Genomic DNA, 21,028 nt, shown 5'->3' with positions numbered 1-21,028 from the left:
TGTAGCCATAGGAGTCCATAATTATCTTCTGACAAATAGTCATCTTACTCCTATCTGCAGTTTTACCTTCAGTATTTCTGCTCATACCAGGCAGTATTTCTAGAATTAGAGAGATTTTCCCTAGTCTGTCTCTAGAAGCATAAAAATTATTTCAAAAACATTTGTTTGAAGACTGGAAAGCTGTTCTGTAGTCTGAACCTTGCAACTAGGAACATGTAAAAGTGACAGAAGTGAGCCTAGAATTTCTCTGATCCTTGTGTCAAGGATTACATTTACTGTTGCAGATCTGTCATAGCAAGAAGGCTTTGAATTTGATGTTTCTTTTGTGTGTGTGTGTAGACAGTAAGTTGTCAGCTAAGGGTATAATTTTCTCCCAGGCACATTTTTTATAATAATCAGATTAGAAGATATGTTTGGATTGTTTGAGTGAAACACTGAATTAGTGGTCGTTTCCCTGTTTTCTTCTGTTAAATAGAAATCACAGCCTAAGTATATTTTTCCCTTCTTATTAAAGATAAGATAGAAAGAAAAGTTTAATTTTTATGAGAATTATTTATCAGAGACTCATTCTAACCAATTTCTTCTCTATTTTACTTCTGTAGTTTTAGAAAGCTGGTTGGATTTCACTGGAGAACTGGAGCCACCAGATCCTCTGGCAAGATTGCCTCAGCTCAAGAGGCGTATCAAACAGCTCTTAATTGACATGGGGAAAGTACAGCAAATAGCAACGCTTTGCTCTGTATGACAAAAGGAAGAATAAAGGAATGAAAATAGGTTCTCTACGGTGAATTTTCTTACTAGCCACAAGACTGACAGGAAGACAGCAAAAAGCTGAGCATTTATATAGTTCTTTGCTGATTACATTAATAGCCTGAAGCTTTAGAGAAAGGAGAGGAAATCTAGAGTAAGAAATCTGTTGTACTGAAAATCTGAATATTCAATGTCCAAACCTCAAAATGTAATGTATTACACACTGAAAAATTTGATTTGATCTTAACATGATAAACAAGGAAACTTCTGTGTACAAGAAAGCTGAACAAACACTCTGCGAAGAACAATGCTACTATTTTGAAACCTTTGGCAGAAAATTCTAAATTCAGTATTCCACTGACTAAAAGTTATTGAGAACTGTATTTTCAATTAATTCCTCTTATCTTGCTAGTGAAAGATAGACACAGAGAGATCTGTATCCTCTCTACAAGAAAATTTATAGATTATTTCCTTCTCTCATGAATGTTCAGGAAAATGAGCATACTAGCTTTGATTTTGAAAGAAACTACTTGTCATGGCCTCCTTTTTAAAGTATTTTTTTAAATAGAAATCCTTATTACAGCACCCTTAGGCTCCTTTAAAACATAAGTGGCAAATAGTGGTCAGATGTGCCAAATAATATTTACAACCACTGGGATGAGATTTTTATTATGGCTTACATGAAGGTTTTTTTCCAAAGTCCTACTTGGTGCCAGCAATCCACCCCAAATTGTATGTAGGTGGGTTTTTGTTTTTATTTTTATTTTTTTTTAAATGTTATATGGCAGTATTCAGAGTTCAAAGTACCCTTTTGGTCCTGGATAGCTCTATTCTGGTTTGTGCCCTCTAAAACTTTACCATCCTCAGCTGGGATGAGGAATGACAAGAGAAGCAAAACTGTCTGTGGCTGTGAATATACTAAACCACTAGGATAAATATTGCAAGATACATTACACATTTTTTTATAAAAATGTCCAGCTTCAGTGAATGAAACATCATGAAACCAAAGGCAACCTAGTTGCTCTGTTAGCTCTTGCTGGTTTTTGAGCCCAGGACTTTCCCTGTGCTGTTAAGTTGCCGCTGTACCCAGTGCTACATACATACTTGTATGTGTATGTATATGTGTATAGATACACATGTACATATATACATACTATATACATTTATATCTACATGTCTAGTTTTATTACAATAGACTATAAGAACTGGTGGTTAACATGAAATGTTACCTTTTAACAAGCAGTTTCTAAAATTGAAAATAATGTATGTACAGGTTTTGAAATTTGTAAAATATGACTGTTAAAAGGAGGCTATTTAACTGATGACATTAAGATACTTGAACATTTTATGCCTCGCATCTGTTTATCAGTTCTAGTTATCTGTATAAATGCATTTTAGAACCGATAGACGGTAAACTTGAATTTACCTTTTGATAAGAGTACAAGCCACTGTACATTCAAAAATTATTTAAATTTGCAAACACACTGTTCTATATGTAAGGTACTGTATGTAAAACTGTTTATTAAAACTATTCTGCATACTCTACATTTTCCATTTTTCTTCCTGATCTACATATAAGTGTAAAATGTGATTACAATAATGTACAGACCATCAAAAATCAAAAATTCCTGGACTGCCTTTTGATTCTTTAAATTGAAAAAATGTGCCAAAGATGGATTATCTGGGAAAGACTTTGCAACCTGTGCATTGAACTTTCATGATAAAACCATAATTGAGAAAGTAGCGTGGCTGGTTCATTGCTAAAACATACCTACCCTGACATCTCCTGTCTGTCTGTCATGTCTGAAGTAAGTTATCACTCTTGATGTCGAAAACAAAATGTAAGCCTGTGTTACAGAGTGGTTGCTATTTAAGAAGTCTTACCATGTCAAGCTTATAGGAGATATTACAGATCTGTATGATAACATGGAAGTCAATTATAGCACCGTGATCGGCAACTTCCTAATACAGGAAGAATACAGCAGCTGAGGGGTTGTTGACATTTTTATAGCAACTGTTAATAAATAAAGTACTCTGTGTTATATAGTTGGATGCTTAAATTACCGCTTAAACCAATATGAACAGCTGAGTGACCTACTTGCTTTTTGATATGTGAGACTCATATTATTCACTTGCTGCATATCCCTGAATGTGGTACTGTGTGTACTGTATAACAGAAGTGTAAATCCTGGTGAATTACTTTGAAACAAAGTGGAGTGTATTTACCTAATTTATACAGCATACACTGTAGCGATATTATGCAATGTGTGTGCATGTGTGTGATGTAATATAACTGTAAATGTTACTGAAGGTGGAGGTGTTCGGAGAGATTCCAGGTGGGAGAAAGGGAAGTGCAGGGATGGAGGAATTTCCTGAAAAGGACGTCATGAGGACAGACTTGGAGTTGTCCTTGCAGCTCTTTGCAGCAGTCTCTAAATTTACATGAGTACATAACCTTATCCCTCAGGATCTTACCTTATTCAGCATGGACTGTGCTAACAAAAACAAATAATCTGTTTAATATTTATTTTTTACCTTCATTTCTTGTGTAGTCAATCATTATAAATAGAGGAAAAAAATCTTGCAAGCAATCATATCTTGTAAAAAAAATATAATCCTAGTTTTCTTAAGGAGAGTGTTATGATACATTCATTTTGCGTTGCCCGAATGCTTCACAAACTTGTCTTGGTTTACTTTCTCAAATTGTGACGTTAGTCTGTGACACATGTATGTTAGTTTTGGCCCCGGTTTCAAAAGCATCCCATACATCTGAGTACTTGAGAAAGTTTTTTTTTTGAACACTTACAAGTCAAGTGCCATAAAAGGCCAAGTGTTTTGCACAGAGTATAACCTACAGTTGAATGCTTTGCTCATGTGCCAGTCAAACCTGATGTGTTCTGGTTCATACTATTAAGTCTAGCTGACATCAAGGGAATCTTTTTTGTTGTTCTGTAGGCATCATTTTCCATCTGTCTTCCTGCTTCCTCAATAAATAATCCAGGGATCTATACACAGTCTCTTAGCAACATCACTTACCTGGCTATGAATTGCACTTTCTTGTGCTGTATGACAAAGGAGGCTGTCTTCAAGGAGGGAATAATAGTATGTGGTGCTGTAATAACTGTTTTTGATGCTTGTGCTCAGGAAGGTAAAATACATATATTATTTTTTTTTTAAGTTTGCAGCCACCTTTTAACTTTTAAGTAATAAAAGGGAAGTGACATTATACTTGTGATTCCACAAGGCTAAATGACAAACTTGTGGAGCCTTTAAATGCCTAGCTTTTTGTCTGGATTTCATCCACACTGTTTTTTCTTATGGAGAGTATCAGGAATGAGTTGCTTCAAACCTTTTTTCCAGTGCCCGTAACATAGCCATCCACATCAGAAACTGTGTTTTCAGTTGCAGTGGTGGCAGCAGGACATCCTTATTACAGTCATAAGGGAAACGGTGGCGTTATCAGATAACGTGTATGAGGGGCCACCTATGTTTCAGTTCTAAAATGAGAGTTGCATGAAATTGTACGGCAGGGAATGGGTTGGCAGATACTTCCTACTAACTGTTTTTGGGTGGCTGTAGGGAGGAAATGCCCATATTTTGGATATTCTGGCCTTAGATGCATAGACCTTTGTTCAAGTATAGAGTAATTTGCAGCCACAGAAGTCCATAACCCTATTTAGAAGATGAGTTTCGGTTTTCTGATGGGTTTTCTTTGCTGGCTTGCAGAGAATTGGAGCTGTTCTTCCAGGGGTGCAGTCCTCTTGTAGAGCTGACATCCTCCTGTCTCTTCATGTGATATCTAAGTTTCTACATGTGCTCTTTGTCTGTTTTCCACCTTGGCATCTGTTTCTCATTTTGTTCTTCAGTTTTCTGCACTCTGTCCTGTTTCATGATGCCAGGAGGGTTTCAATCCTGCCCATTATTTTTTTTTTCTGGTTGTTGGGGGAAGGGATTATAGGGAAAGGGCTCCTCTGCTCTTCTCTTATGTCTTAAGTGTTCTACAAGCCGTGTACAGTCAGATTTTGTGTACCACAACAAAATCTTTAGATGGTTTTGCTGCCTTCCTCTAGTACACATCTGATATCGTGCAAATGTTGATCTCTTCCTGCTCCCATCTGGCTTCTAGTTTAGCTGGGCTCAAAATAATTCTGCAAAAACAAAACAGCCAAACAAAAAACCTACACATTAGCTCTGTTGGGCTCCAGCTACTTACCAAGAAGGAGGTTTTCATGTACAGGAGTCACTTAGACTTTGCTGTGAATTTATAGAGGTATTTTAATGCTTGCAAAACAGAATGTTTTTCCTCTGTATTTGAAGGAAAACTGCAAATATTTTTCACTGAGACTTTAAAAGACAGAAAACAGATCCTGCACTGAGATAACCAGAGTGTGATGTTAAAATCAGCCACAAAATCAGAGACAAGAAGCACTGCAAGCAGGAGCTTTGTAACAAGAAGTGGGCAGCTCATCCATCTTGAGATCCTCGCCTTATTACCAGCTCTCTGGAGGTGCTGATGGGTGAAGGGGGTCTTGCAATTATGCCACTCATTGTGAATGGGAATCACCTTTGCCGTGTCAATTTAAAAGACTGGAACCTTGTGTGTTCTCTCTACTGCTTACAAATGTTGCAGTCTGTCGGCCTTAATTTCACAGTGCTTATTAAAACCAGAGGCTCTAATCCATTGCTCTCTTTGCATTTGATTAGCTGCTACTAATTTTCCATTATACTGAGACTATGTGGCTATAGGTGATCACTTTACAAAGTTTTTGAAATACTTCAGTAATGATTTTTATTATACTGTTACGTCCTCAGCATCAGTTATAGGGATCTGTCTTTAGCAATAACTATTATACACTGTGTGTATGTCTGTTTATATATGGAAAATAAATACGGAGCATGTAACAACTGTGAAAATGCACTGCGCAAAGAGTAGAGTGAGCACTCGGCGGCCACTCTGCACCAGCCTGAACAACCCAAATGAAAAATTGGAGAGCGTGTGGAGAAAACGAACTAGCATGAAAAATTATTTGGGAGTGGATTTCCCTTTATGCGCACACTGGGCTGTGTAAGCTGTAGACGAGCCAGCCGTGAATACCTGAAGCCAGTTCAACTGCTGATTGCTCAAACAGCAGCTTCCTCTTCTGTAAGACTGGTGAGAGCCGCCGTGTTCAGCTGTAGCCCTGTGCGTCAGTGTATTGTCACTAACCACGCCGAGAGAGGCAGCAGTGCACTAGGATGACATCTACGAGAGACGCAAAGTACTTTCTTTTGTGATTTTTTTTTTTTTAATAATAGCAATAATGTTGACTGCATTCTAATACAATAAAGGTCTGTTGAGATGATGTGCCTGGGCTTCCATTCAGTGGACTTTAGTTTTAGTGAGTTGGTGAGCATTTGCTTTTATATTTTTTATTTTGTTTTAAAGCAGTAGGGAAACTTCACTCGTGTTTAGCCTGTGGTCAATAAACTACATACAGTGATGGATAATCTTTATCTGTGTACATCTCAAAACCTTAGGGGATCTTCAGTTGTATTTTACCCTGTAGCTGAATTATATAAACAATAAATTATTTGCAGTAACAAATGCTCTCTTACTGCGCAATGAAGTAATCAGAAGACTTTCTGTTCCTGAATTGCTTTGGTGTTTTAACAGTTTCAAGTGTTGAGTTTTGCAATGCACTTGGTTCTTGAAAGGGTCTTTTGACAACTTAGTTGCAGTGGTATCTCTTTGTGGGCTGATGCCTGCCTTCTAAGAGCATTTATCTAGTTTTGTGTCTGCGTGTGGTGTCATTACAAAACAACTTAAGGTTATTTTAATGATTTCTTGTATTGTAATATTGCCTACAAATGGTTGTTCAGGATTGTGCTGTAGTAGGAAATGAGCCAACAATGCTGAGAATATTCCTGTCCTAGCCCTCTTGTGGACTGGGGCAAAAATGAAATCAGGCAGTGTTTAAACAAGTCACTAATACACAGAAATAGTTTAGTTGTTCACATAGCAAAAATTGCTATGATCTTGAACATATTTAAAAAAAAAAAATGTTACTCTGATGTAGATGTTTTCTTCATTATTGAAGACACCATCTCAAAATGCTCTCTGAAACTGAAGAGAGATGACCAAATTCAGATCTTGGAGCAATATCTAAAACACTTTTTTCTAGCCCTGAATCAGACCGAAGATCTAGCCATCCAGTACCTTATGTTAGGCAGAAGCATAATGTTGAGCATCCACAGAAATCTATTGACTATAAAGGCTCAGTGCAAGTTGGTATTTCCTTTAATGTAGCTTTCAGTTCTGGAAAACAAATGTTACCTCAAACAAAATCTTTATGAAGATGTATCAGTTTTATTGGTTGCTGATAGATTTCTTCTCCATGAGTTTGTTTAATCCATCATTTTTCATTAATTTCTGTCTTTTATACCTCCACCACCCTCAGGTGGCATAATGAATTCCACAGCTTCCTTGTGTGGCAGCAGGACTTAAAAAGCAAGTTCAAGGAGAAATCTGTCTTCATGAGCTATATATACACTGTTGCATTCATTTCAAAGAAGGCTAAGTATCGCATTGTCAAAAAGACCAAAGATAATTTTGTCCTACAAACACCAGACATTCAGCACTTTGTTGATATCCTTGTGTGACTAGGGATGTCTCTTCTCACGTGCATTAGTTTGCAGTTGCCAGATACTGAATCTACGAAGCACGCAGATCCATCCATCACTCCACTGCTGACTGCAGAGCAGAATTCTGCTTGGGGGTTCAAAACTGTCTGTGTTCCAGATGCTATAAGATTAAGATAAATGTTTTTGTACCTTCTATTGACAAGGTTAGACATCCTTAGAGGAAAATCGTGCTATCTCCTGTTAGCTATGTAAGAAAATATGTAAGATTTGTTTCTTACATAAGAATATGTAAGAAAAAAAAAAAAAAAGCCATTTCATCTATCCTAGGAATGGTTTGTTTCTGGAGAGGTAAAAATAAATTCAAGTTTTGTTAAGTGGGCTTCTTTAGGTTCTTCTGTCACCAAAGGCACTTTGCCAACTGGTGAATGATAGTACAAAAAATAATAATAATAATAATAATAATAATAATAATAATAATAATAATAATAATAATAATAATAATAATAATAATAATAATTTGAGAAGTCTTCTGCCTACTTTTCTGACTCAGCTAACTTTAGTGTTCAGCTGCTTCCCCATCATTCTTTCAATCTGAAGAACACAAAGTGTGAAGTGACTGGAACTCGTATTATCTGGTGGGGCTATGCTTTTCATCTTTTAATTTTGTCACACTTTGACATTTGTGTCCTTTTTTGAGGATTAAATTAGAGCTAACAAGTGCTTCACAAGATCTAGTTATTGTTATCTACACCAAGATCATGTGAAGAAGCTGGGAAAGAGTCTCATGCTTGAGAAGAAATGTCCCAAACATGAAATATTTTGTGCTCACAAAGGAAAGCTAAGCCACTAAGGAATAGCACGAGTCTATGATTCTGCATGGTTTTCTTAAAATGTGGGAGAGGATGGGCCGCTATTTGTTTCCTATTTAAAACAGAAAAGCAGTTATTTAAAAAGTAAATTAAATACATGGTATGGGCATAGGGTGACAAAGAGTGCCATTCTTAAAATTTTTACTTCCAATTTGCTGCCATGTTCAGGAGACTTCTTTAAGATCTTTCATTAATATAAGGTTTCTCAGGCTCAAGCTTTATTTGTGTGAAAGCAACTTTTCTGTGGATATAGATGTTTATGTATACCTATACAGGTAGCACTTAGCCTTTCTGCTATGTAATCATGACACTTACACAAATCTGTGCAATTTTTCTGCTAAAAAAAGTAAATGCAAAACTGGAACACTGGATAAATCACTGCTTCTCCCTTAAGGTCTGGGATTTCAACAGCATGTATCATCATGCTGACATTTTTTCTTTTTCCCAATCAACTATAATCTAGATTGAGTTGATTTTTGACACTGCATACAACAAATAAAACCTTCATTTACAGCACTAAAGCAATGATTTTGAAGACAAACTACTTTTCAGGCCATATTAGCTGCAGGGACCTTTTCCACTTGCTTCTTTGCTTACCATCAGTGATGAGCTAATTTGAGATATTTTTCCATCTTTTCCCAAGTGCTAAAAATAGAGCTCAATGCCGTTGTCCCTTTACTGAAGGGAATGTTATGCACTGAGCTTTTTCTTAATTTGTCTCACCAGCCACAGATCATGTGTCTTTTTTTTCTTTTTCCTCTAAAGAATGTGGATTGCATATATTGCTCTGTAAACTACTTTTTTTTTTTTTTTTTTTTGATCCATGGGCTATTGCATCCCACTGAACTTGCATGTACCAAAATGCCCATCGCGGTGTGATGCACATCTAGAAGTGGTTTAAGTGATACGGATTGCCAGCACTCTCTCACACTTGGCTTTTGAAGAGACTTTTAAGACTTGGCTGCCCTTCCCACTTGCATAGTTCAGAGGTTGTTTTCTGAGTGTTTTTGAAGGAAATAAAAAGCAGTCTTGGGAAACAACAGTATGCAGATACTGTAGATTTGTGCTCCTTTCTCTTAATAACAGCCCTTTGAGACCGCCTTGGTTTCCTGTCTGCATTATTCCATTATAACTACTAATGACCTTTGGTAGTCAGCAAAGGAGGAGGAGGAAAGTGAACATTTACCATAAAAAGCCTCTCTCTCCCCATTTGCTGTGCAAGGATTGCCTGAAAGCAATTGCCTGAATAACAGTTTTGGACTAACTTTAGAAAATGGATTAAATAAATGCATTGCTCCCCCTTTACCCCATTGTTTTACATGTAAGCACAGAACCTGCTGCCCCTGGAGAGCCCATGGCATGGAGCTGTGCTGGCTCTTGTTGCTCCTCTGTAACTGCCCCACTGGAGTGGTGGTCAGACACAAACCTGAGACTCTTGAAGCAAATATCCAGAAAAGTGTGGAATGTATTTCATGGTCAGACTTAAAATCTTTTACAATTCAACCCCCCTAGTGCTAATTCTGTTCTTTGTTTGGTGTGAGGGCTTTGATCTGCATGTGTATTTCCCTACATACGCTGCACTAATCCAGAAATTCATTTTCTTTTTGTGTCTGCTTAATCCAGGCTGTTACAGAAATTTTCTTTATGCCTTTGAAGGTGCCTTTTTCAGCCTGCCCTCTACACTGGACATGTTTTTCGTTGTTTCCTAGCTTGATCTTTCTGCTGACTACTGACTTAAAACCAGAATAGACTGCTTGAAAATGAAGTCCAAATATAGCCCCACTCATTTGAAAAAGACTAATCCTGGTAAAGCAAGCTTGTACAGCTGTTTGAGGTCACATTTACTATATATATCAAATGCTGTAGCACTTAAGAGGTCTACAGCCCAGACAGAAAGATGCTTGAATCACTGTTAGCATAGGCACAGTCATGGTCTGTAAGAGGGTATCGATGGAATTCTTTCTAGACTCTCCAGTACCCATGGGTAACTAATAAGAGTGCTGCTGTCACTTTTTTTTCATGAAATCAGCCTAATTCCAACCTCAAACGTGTGCTTCTGTTATTATTTAGCTAATTCTTCTGGGCCTGGTTGTCCAGCTAGCTTTAGGTGAATGTGAGTTCTTATAATTTCTCTTGCAGGTAGATGCTACTAAGAGTCATAAGAGGTGGACAAGTAAGAAATGATACTCTGGAACCAAGGAAGTAATAGTTCTGAATTGTTTTAGGTTGAGGATCTTGCATGTAATAAGTTCCCAGAAGAAATGATTTGTGTTAACATGCTTAATTGTCATACACGTATAACACCTAGAAGATGAAGCCTCAGAAGCTAAGCTACTTCCAGCCAAATATTTGGCAGCATAAAGCGCTTGGTGCAAGTGGAAGCTGAAGGTTGAATGCATTTGACTCTGACCCTCAATTCCCTTCATAATCAGTGGAGCTTCATCTATCCCGCTTCTCACTTAACAACTGAACCACGAGGTGTATTTGCTCATAGCGCTGCCCTGTTTGGAAGCCTCCATCTTGCCTGTCCCCATACTGGCTTTCTAGAAGCCATCTAGGCTTTCTAGAAATCTCCCCAAAAATGTGCTTCTAATAAGGGGCACAAAGTCTTAATAAAGTCAAAATATCGTACTTAAAGCTCTAACTCAGTGCAAATGGTTGCACAGGTGACAAGAGGATCTTTGGCCAGGGCAATGTCAATCTGCTCAATGTGCGTGGCAATTTAACGAAGTCCCCCCAGGCACCCCCTTTGCCTGCTGCTGCTCATTCTCCTTTCCAGTGACTGGGCTCAGGAGTGCTCCCTACAGAGGGGTGAGGGCTTGCTGATGGAAACCACGAGGGCAGCTCCAGGTGAAGGGGCCCCTTGTGGTTTTCTCAGAAGTATCACATGCGTCACTCGCCCAGCTCCATGGCCAGTCTACCAGCACATAAGTGAATTTATTGGAACAGTGGTTGCTATAAAAAGGCAGGCGAGGGCTACATGTAGTGTGCAGGGCTGTCGCAGTGACACCAGGGAATGGAGCCCTCCCATCGCAAGATGGGCTCCATCCCAGTTTGCGCCCTTCTTTGCTTTATTAACATAGCAGCAGCCAATATATTTGGTAAGTATGCTTGTCCTTTTCCTTTGCTCATGTCCAGTAGTGACAGCTCCTGTGATCTTTGTGATGCTCTTTGCGTTAATCCAACTAAGTAGGTATTGATCTTGAATCATTGGTAGATGTAGATAATAATCTTGAGTTGTTGGCATGCGATTATTGTGTGCTGTGCAGACTGAGTTTGAGCTCTAGGTTAAATCCTGAGCTGTGAGGATTTAACTGTGATTAGAGTAGTCTGAGTTCAAGTCCACCTGGACTCTGGGTGGAAAAACAAAGTCTTCTGGAAGAACAGGCTGGAGTAGAGAAGCTTGGACAGGAAAGGGTGCTGCTACAGCAAAGCTAAGGTTCATCAGGTTATATCTTCTGCTCATGTGTCCCATCATCTAATTTAGGCTGTATCACCAATTTAAGATATTGAATAGTCTGAATGCTGTCACCAACTCTCTTCGTTCTGCTTAAAAAAAAAACAAGTTTGCTAGTCCTGCATGATAAGCAGTTTGAGCCACCCATTAACATTTTAACTCAGGTGCCTCAGTAGGCTGCCTCTGGCACTGTACAAAGGGATCTCCACACACCCTACAGAAACTGCGTGAGTCGCGTTTGAGAATGGTGTGAGGTTTGTCAGCATATAGATATCTATAGGTGATCTAACCTAAAAAACCTTTAGAGTCTCGTGGCAATTTTTACATGGGCTTAAGGGGACACAGAAAAAAAATCACAGATAAAAGTGATTGAGAGTTCTGAAGTGCACAAAAAACACCTCTGGCTCAAGTCCCAGAGCTGCAAATCAGAGGCTGAAAGTATTCAGAAAACTTATGAAGTATTTACACTGCTATACATATGGTTGCACTCAAATCAAATATTGCACTTAGTGAATCGATGGTCTAAATCTGCATTTATGGCTTTGTTTACTGCATTTATTTATTTATTTATTTATTTTAGAACTGTTCAACAGAATTAAAAGCATGATATTCCTCAGATTTTGAGGACAGGGAATCTGTCAGATCAACTAATCTGTTCTGTGAAAATAATAATAATAATAATAATAATAATAATAATAATAATAATTAATAATAATAATAATAAATTATTTTTAAAAAATCACTACTGAATTTCATTGTTCTCCTAAAACTCCTTAAAAATTTGGTTTTGAATGCATTAAGAACTGAAGAGCAAACTGTCCTCTTGCTTGGTGGCTTCCGTACCTAACCACTTGTACTGGTAAAAAAATTAAGAAGTAGTAAATTAAGACTCATAGTCTGACACTACCTGCTAGGCATTGATTCCTTTAAAGAATTCATGAGATTAAGAAGGTATTTTAAGAAGAAGTCTTTCATGAGATTAAGAGTAAATACCTTTCCTTTTGATTGAATAGTAATTATTTAGCTTTATTTGTTCACAGAAACAATATCAGTGATGTTCCTCCCTGTGAGAAATAGTTGTGGTTATGGCAAAACACTGTTTTGTGGAGGTAAACACAGCTAACTCTAAGAAAACTACTCAGATATCAGAAAATTATGCTGTATTAGTACAGAACAGAGCTGATAATTAAATACAGGCCTGGGAAAGACCTCCGTCACATGCTTATCCCACATCTGGCAGCCCAGCTTGTCTGTTCAGTGCTGTCCTGTGTAGAAATGCATGGAGGGCTCATGAACCTGGGACTTTCACTGTACAGCACTGGCATTTAACAGGGTTTTGATACAAACAGGCTCACAGTGAAACTGCATTTAGCATTTACCTTCTTGATGCTTTCAGAATATCAGACAGATTCCCAGCCACTGCGTCCATGTGAGCTTCAGAGGGAAAAGGCTTTTGCAGGAGGAGACACCTATGTTCCTCAGTGCTCAGAAGACGGCCAGTTCAGGTAATTCATCCCTGCTCTGATTCTGCTGGTTTACTCCGTGACTTTTCCCTAGTATTTAAATGTTTAGCTTCAGCTTTGAAGAGCCTTCCTATCAGTAGACCGGAGGATGAGTGGCACAGGGGACTGGACTGAATGGACTTCATTGAGCTATGTTTCAGATTCAGCCTCTCTTGAGTGAATTCATAGAATTTCCTTTTGAGTTGGAAGGGACCTTAAAGACCATCTAACTCCAACCCCCTGCCATGGGCAGGATACCTTGCACCAGACTGGGCTGCTGAAAGCCCCAACCAGCCTGGCCTTGAACACCTCCGGGGATGGGGCATCCACAGCTTCTCTGGGTTACTTCCCTGTTACTGGAATTAATTTCTGTGTTTACAATTTAATCTAAGACTAATAGGATAATTGTGGTAGCATCATTTGCATATTGAATACTTGATAGAGGTTGTGTAATGTTGTGTAATGCAAATGCTGTCTTCCTATTCACACTCATAGGCATGAGACCTTTGATCAGCACGCCAGCTGACATAGTTCATCCAAGCTGACTTGGAGAAGTTATTCACACTGCTTTAAGTAGCACAGTTGAGTTTTCTCCTAAATGCAGTAAAGGAAATAAAAAACACATGGACAACAGTGGTTTAGAAAACAGCACATTGCTTGAAGAGGCAAGAAGATAATAAGTTAAAGCTGAGGGGAAGCACAAATTGTAATGTTCACTAATATCTTGCTTTTGTTGCCTTGGATAAGGGACCTAGATCATGCTAGATTTGAGTTAGAAAAGATCTCAAAACGTAAGGTAAATCTCAGATACCAAGTATCAGTATTCTGTGCAAATTACTTGCCTCTTGAATGATTTCAAGTCAGTTATTGGCAACTTCTGAAGACTCCAGAAAATTACTAAAATTAAGATTTCTCATCGGGTAGACCCAAATGATTTAGAGCCACCCAAAACAAAGCCCTCTATGGTTCCATTATTTGCAGTAATAAAATACTTGAACCTGCTTGCTATAGTTTATGTCCCATGCTGACTGAGGATTCTGGAGCTAACAATAAAATGTCTTACTCGTGTTCTGCTTCAGGACAGTTCAGTGCAGTAGAAATGGTCTCTCCTGTTGGTGTGTGGATGAGAATGGCATCGAGGTACCTGGCAGCAAACAGGATGGATATCCCATATCTTGTAAGTCAAATGTTTCCACTGTTGTTCAGAGTGGACAAAAAGCCATTTAAATCTTCAGTTGAACTGTTGAAATCATGAATGTGTTTGTCCCAGGATTAGGTGGACTCTATTTTGTTGTAATTTACTGTGTCTTTCTAGCTGAATTTCTGGAGTTTCTTTGAAGCTGATCATGGAAACATGATACACTTGAATGCTCTGTATTCATGAAGGTCACAATAATGTAAATCATGAATGTAAGCTAAACTGATTGTATTCACCTTTAAGTTGGAGATCCTCAACCGCAGCTCTGGAGGGTTTCTGTATACCAGTTTTACTGACCTCAAAACGATCAATGTTATGATCAATGTTATGATGCCACCTGGGTGGCAGAATCAGAACTCCCCCATCTGAGAAAACTCAGCTGTTGTCTTAAAAAAATAAATGATTTAGTGTCCAAAAAGTACTTTCCTCTAACACTGCCTGCTCTGGTACTACAGGCTTATCCTTCTGCCAGCTGCAAAAGCAGAGGATCTTGGTGAGTCGCTACATCAACAGCAGTAGCATCTCCTACATCCCTCAGTGCACGGATTCAGGGGCATTTGATGTGGTGCAGTGCGACATGGAGCTGGGGCAGTGCTGGTGTGTAGATTCAGAAGGAATGGAGATTTATGGGACCAGGCAGAGAGGAAAGCCAACACAGTGTAAGTAAGATTCAAGAAAATGGTAAGTTTTGTGGGGACAGAAGGTTTGGTATGAATGAAAGGTGGTAGATCAGGAGCTTGGACACTGCAGCCTACACTTATGCTATAGAAGTATAAGTGCTTAACTGAGAAATTTAAATTAAGTGGCTATTTCGTTTGGTTTTAAAGACAATATGAGGCACCTAGATTTGCACGTTCAACATAATGAGTCTAAGCCTCTTCATAGCCATGGCCTGGTTTGTGGGAAGTTAAGCACTAATCAATATTACTTCTTTTTTTGTCAGGTCCGGGGACCTGTGAGATCCGAGACCGTCGCATTCTGCATGGGGTTGGGGAGAAGAGCCCACCTCAGTGCTCAGCAGATGGAGAGTTTCTGCCTGTCCAGTGCAAGTTTGTCAACACTACAGACATGATGTTTTTTGATCTCGTTCATAATTACAACAGGTAGGAGTGTAGGCTTCTGAAACTGGGAGATAGTGCTGGACACTGCTTCAAGTCAGGATCTTAATGCATTTTTTTCCACATTTTCTGTGACCCTGTCTGATATTATTTCTTGCTATGGACCAAGTAAAAAACAAACAAACAAATAAACCCCCCCAAAAACTTTTTTTTTCCTAAATTAAATTTACTCTTCTAGAAAATCCCTGCGCTCTAATCAGTGTGCCTTTGCTCAGTAGTGGTAGTGGTTACCAAATTGGAATCTGTATTTGGAAAAGTAGCAAGGGAAACCTTTCGGGCACCAAACAGCAGATCAGTGCAAAAGGAAGAGAAATTCAGATGTATATATAAGGTAAGAAAGATGATTCCATTTGGAATATGAGAACAGAAGGACAGAGAGACAAGTGGCAACAGGAAGAGCAAGTTCTGTGTGACAGTGGGAAAACTTTTTTCGTCTACTCAGTGTCAGAGTTGCTCACACAGGGGAGCCAGCAAGTGATGTGGGATGTGGTGTACAGGCCAGCTGCTGATGGGTTGGAGTAGGCTGGGGAAGATTTCAAAATGCTGGATCAAATGCTTGTCAGTGGGATCAGAAAGGCATTGTCCTTTGGAGGAATCAGGAATTAATGCTCACATGGAGAAATAAGGGCTGGAAAAGGAGAACTGCAGAAGAAAGGGTTCATGTCTTGAGAAGTGCATTTGTTTTGGCATCTCAATCAGCACATTTCTCCAGAGGAGGGCAGTGGAGTAAATGTAATGTCTTGTTCTGACTTGGCTCTATAGCAGCAAAGGCATTTTATTGTAAGTGTCAATTTTGCTATTTCGAGGGTTTTCTTCTTTAATTTAAGCAAAACTGAAAGGCAGGCCCAGATGCTCAGTACAGATTTGTCAGAGCTTTGGGAGAGGTTATTTTGGCAAGAGCAAAATAGTCTGGCTATATTGTTTGTTTGCCTGTGGAGTGTGGAAATTCTAAAAGAAAAATTACAGAGAAGAAAGCAATGCTTTAAATTACCATTTTTCCCCTCCCACTGAGAGGTTTGTCTGGAAAAGGTCTGCAAGATTGGCCTTTTCTTGTGTCTATGTCATGTAATTAATCACAGCAGGACCATTTCACTCCCAGCTGTCTACCTCTCTAATTATGGCATAGACTTAATCCATAACCATATGATTTGAGTATCTTAGATCATTAATATATTTATTTTTTACAGTATTACTGCCTGGTTTATCATTATCCTTTCCTATAAGCATGAGGCCAGAATGCAGAGTCTAAGTGATGAGTTTCACAGTGAAGAACGGTGGCAAAATAGGGATTAAACCCCCTTTTTTAAAGGTTTGGGTCCATGTTCTTACCATTGGGAAAACATTTCTTGGCTCTGTGGACTGTTTTTTGAAATCTAAATGTGTCACTTAACTCCCTTCCCATATCATTTCCCCATACCTTTACAATGATTCCAAAATAAATATGTTAAAAATAATGGAGAAAATAATAAATAAATTTTATTTATTTATTTATTTATTAAAAATTAATAAAGCCTAAGACTTTACCAAGGGGAAGACTTTTGCAAAGAAAGCAAGCCCAAATTTCCTGCCTTACCCTAATACTTGACCGGACTACTGTTTGTTCTTTTATACAGACTGTGCCCAGGTCCTGCTTGGATAGGCAGCCATATAGAAAGCCCTATAGCAGATAGTGAAGGAGAGACCTAGAACTCAAACTTTTTTAACTTTCTTGCTATAATATTCATCAGACTAAAGACCTTGGTCAGCTCACTGGAGGTTTTGCCCTATTATGTGTTAGATTAGAACCAAAATATATCCTGAGTTAGAAGGGACCCATAAGGATCATCCAGTTCAACCCCTGGCTCCACACAGGACCACCCAAAAACCAGACCATGTGTCTGGGAGCGTTGTCCAAACACTTCTTAACTTCTGCAGGCTCAGTGCCATGACCACTTCCCTGGGGAGCCTGTCCCAGTGCCCAACCATCTCTGGGTGCAGAACCTTTCCCTAACCCCCAGCCTGACCCTCCCCTGTCCCAGCTCCATGCCGTTCTCTCGGGTCCTGTCGCTGTCCCCAGAGAGCAGAGCTCAGCGCCTGCCCCTCCGCTCCCCTTGTGAGGGAGCTGCAGGCCACCATGAGGCCTCCCCTCGGCCTGCTCTGCCCCGGGTTCAGCAAACCAAGGCACCTCAGCTGCTCCTCATACGTCTTCCCCTCTAGACCCTTCACCATCTTTGTAGCCCTCCTTTGGACACTATCTAACAGTTTTATGTCCCATGTGTTGTTTTTTTTGGTAGTGTAAAAAACATGTTTTGATATTCTCCCTCCACTTCTGAGTAGTCAGTGAGAAAGGCAGCTGTGAGTTCAGCTGCACAGACAGAGCACAGAAGGGTGATTTGCAAACCTGCTATTGAAGATCAGTAATGAGTTACCTTTGCTGGATGCCAAGAGCAGGGACACAGCTGGAGGAAAAGGTCAGCAACCATGCATGTATCTACTTCTTTTTTTAAGTGCAAGCACTCTTCTTGAAATACCTGGATACACAATAAATTTATCCACAACTTAAACAGTCATCCCTGCTTCAGCCACTTCTTTTTGGACAGGGCCTGATAGACGAGGACTTCTGAGTTACGACTTCTCACCTCTAGGGCTGTGATTATAAGGAGTCTGAGAAAAAGAAAAGGAGCAGTGAGGTGTGAGTTTTCCAAGCATGATGGATGAAGTTCTATCCTCTTGTTTGTGTGGGCCTAATTTATATCCTTTTGCACTTTATTTAGCTATACTCCCTACTTAGAACAAAAGTAACCAGGACGACAGGGTATGACTGCACATCTGTCTCATACAAAAGTGGTATAATTATGCATATGGCATCTTAACATTGAGGGTAAAAGAAGGAAGCATGCAGATTTTTATTTTTTTTTGTCATTTGATGTTGTTTATTTATTTATTTTGCATGGCAACCTGTGTCACTAAGCTGGATGTCAAGATGCTGAGGGGGTGAGCTTCAAGGACATGGGTGGTGTAAGATGCTACCTTTGAGTCTGTAGGGGCACTGCTCTGCTAAGAGACAAGATCGTATCCCTGATTGAGCAATGACCAGTGCATAATTCAGGGGTATCAGAAAGCTCTTGAAATCCACTAAGCCCTTTATATCCACAGAGGACCATAGGAAGATGTTATTTAGTTGTTTATAGCTAAAATTGCATTGTTTTAATGCTGACATGAGTCTCTTTGTGTTCTGAAGTATGACATTTTGATTGCTTTTAGCACACCAATGAAAACAGCGGAGCAGGATTTGGATTTGGCCATCCAAAGTGGAGGGAGTCAGTAGGTGTTTAGTTTGCAGATGTGGGAAAGTACCAGAGAGGAGCAGCAGTATGTAGTGATGTGCAGGCTGTGGGACAGGAGTGCTGCTGAGACCCCAGAGGTTGCCAGTCCTTTCCTTTGCTAGGGCTTGCTACGTGTCCCTGAGCTACCTTAGGGTGTGCTTCCAAGTACTGAGGTAGCAGCAACCACTCCAGCTCTCCTGGCAGGGGATGGCACTTACCTTTGACTAGATATTTCCAAATAAGCCGCATGCAGCTGGGACATCAGGCCTTTATCGTAATTCAGGGTTAAGGGTATGTATTTGTAAAATAATACATGATTTTGCAACATGGTGAATGAACGTGTCCCACTGGCCATATTGCCTCAATCCAGAAAACAAAATGTATTTGTTTGCAGGAGCCCTGGAATGTCTGTCAGTTAAGATCACATTTATTACATTTTTTTTTTCTTTTCAACTCTGACATTAATAAATTTCCTTCCTAAATGATTGCTTTGCTAGAATCTGGCTGTTGTCACTCCCTAGAACATTACACTGGGAACTAGCAACTCTTTGATCTCCAGAAGTAGGAAGTCAGTCTTGGTTGTAATGTGTTTAAAAACCTTTTCTCTTTAATCCGTTGAGCCATGCTCTCTGAACGAAAAAGATTAGTGAGGTTTCTATCAGCTTTTGTGCTTAATTCAGTGCAAAAAGTATACATAGCGTGGCAGGGAGAGGAAGCAACCTGTTTGTTTAGGCACTCTGCCATCCTGTGCAGACTTGTGGAAGGAGTTAATGAACTGCTATTGTAATAACATTAGGCCAATGTGCCTCTATTTTACACTCTTTGGCAGGCTTTCAAGGGTAGGAGCAGAACTGAAAATGAATGTTAGAGACGGGGTATGTGCATAGGAAGGATCCAAAATCTGTCTGAAGGGAGATATTGCCCTGTATAGTTAAAAGGAACTCATGAGACCTGTTACCCTATGGAATAGCTGATTTGGGTCATGTCAGAGTCTGGCTGACTCTAGCAGACCGAAGGATTGCACAAAGGCTTTGTGCTGGGCAGACATCCTTGCCATACAAATCTGGGAGGGAAGCTCAAATGCTTTGTTGTTGTTGTCAATGGGCCTCCCTGAGCCTTTCACAGGAGGTTGTTTTTCTTCCAGGCTCCCGGCAGCTTTCCAAACCTTCAGCTCCTTGCGGGAGACATTCCCGGAGGTCTCTGGGTACTGCTACTGCTCGGACAGCCTGGGGAGAGAGCTAGCAGACACTGGTGAGTACCTCCCTGCACCTCACATGTCAACTTCAGCAGCTTTGAACTCCCAAGGAGAAGGACAGGTAAAAAGTGTCAGTGTTTAGCTTCGTTTGGGACTCCAGGTTTATTTCTGCAAGATGTAAGGGCACAGAGCAGCTGATGTGACCAGTGTATGGGAAAGGCTGGTGTGCTCTCATGACACTTGCTCACACAATGTGAACCCCACCCTTCGGAGCAGAGCTCCAGCAGGAGCCGCTGCCTAGGAACTAACCCTGTCCGTTTTGGAATGGTCAATAAGATTTTGGAATGTCCACCTTCTGTCCACCTTTGAAAGCTGAATCCTATTCAATGTCCAATCAGAAAATGCAGGGGAATATAAAGGACCTGGAGGCTGAGCTATTTTCTTCTTGCTTAGGTGGTCATCCTATTCTGGTGGTCCTCCTATTCTGTCGTAGCCTAAGGTTACCTTTCAGGCATGTTAATGGTTGATGGGACATTTTTGGGAAAGGAAAGGAAAGGAAAGGAAAGGAAAGGAAAGGAAAGGAAAGGAAAGGAAAGGAAAGGAAAGGAAAGGAAAGGAAAGGAAAGGAAAGGAAAGGAAAGGAAAGGAAAGGAAAGGAAAGGAAAGGAAAGGAAAGGAAAGGAAAGGAAAGGAAGGGAAGGGAAGGGAAGGGAAAGGAAAGGAAAGGAAAGGAAAGGAAAGGAAAGGAAAGGAAAGGAAAGGAAAGGAAAGGAAAGGAAAGGAAAGGAAAGGAAAGGAAAGGAAAGGAAAGGAAAGGAAAGGAAAGGAAAGGAAAGGAAAGGAAAGGAAAGGAAAGGAAAGGAAAGGAAAGGAAAGGAAAGGAAAGGAAAGGAAAGGAAAGGAAAGGAAAGGACTGTTTTTTTGTTCTTTTTTGTTGTTGCTCCCCAAAAAAGAGGAGGTAGAACACTTCCAGATCCTCTTCCTTAGATACTGCTGCTTAAAAAATAAAGCCA

At 39.7% G+C, this 21,028-nt stretch overlaps 2 protein-coding genes across 13 annotated transcripts in view; both read left to right on the top strand.

The window, feature by feature from the left end:
• PHF20L1 (PHD finger protein 20 like 1) overlaps window positions 1-2,295 on the top strand; it is a 55,006-nt gene extending 52,711 nt beyond the window's left edge. For all 12 annotated transcript variants that reach the window (XM_072034294.1, XM_072034293.1, XM_072034295.1 and 9 more), the window contains one exon: window positions 603-2,295. In XM_072034294.1, the coding sequence (XP_071890395.1) occupies window positions 603-745 (143 nt within the window). In that variant the 3' untranslated portion in view covers window positions 746-2,295. The remainder of the gene's footprint in view (window positions 1-602) is intronic.
• An 8,886-nt stretch (window positions 2,296-11,181) lies between these two features.
• The window catches only part of TG (thyroglobulin), a 153,479-nt gene continuing 143,632 nt past the window's right edge, over window positions 11,182-21,028 (top strand). The window contains exons 1-6 of the mRNA XM_072034290.1: window positions 11,182-11,341; window positions 13,094-13,202; window positions 14,279-14,376; window positions 14,853-15,056; window positions 15,341-15,500; window positions 19,965-20,071. Of these exons, the coding sequence (XP_071890391.1) occupies window positions 11,257-11,341; window positions 13,094-13,202; window positions 14,279-14,376; window positions 14,853-15,056; window positions 15,341-15,500; window positions 19,965-20,071 (763 nt within the window). The 5' untranslated portion in view covers window positions 11,182-11,256. The remainder of the gene's footprint in view (window positions 11,342-13,093; window positions 13,203-14,278; window positions 14,377-14,852; window positions 15,057-15,340; window positions 15,501-19,964; window positions 20,072-21,028) is intronic.

The sequence above is a fragment of the Anas platyrhynchos genome, chromosome 2, assembly GCF_047663525.1.
Source record: "Anas platyrhynchos isolate ZD024472 breed Pekin duck chromosome 2, IASCAAS_PekinDuck_T2T, whole genome shotgun sequence".
NCBI classification, from domain to species: domain Eukaryota; kingdom Metazoa; phylum Chordata; class Aves; order Anseriformes; family Anatidae; genus Anas; species Anas platyrhynchos.
The sequence above is the reverse complement of the archived record's forward strand: the minus strand, read 5'-3'. Positions and strand labels throughout refer to the sequence as shown.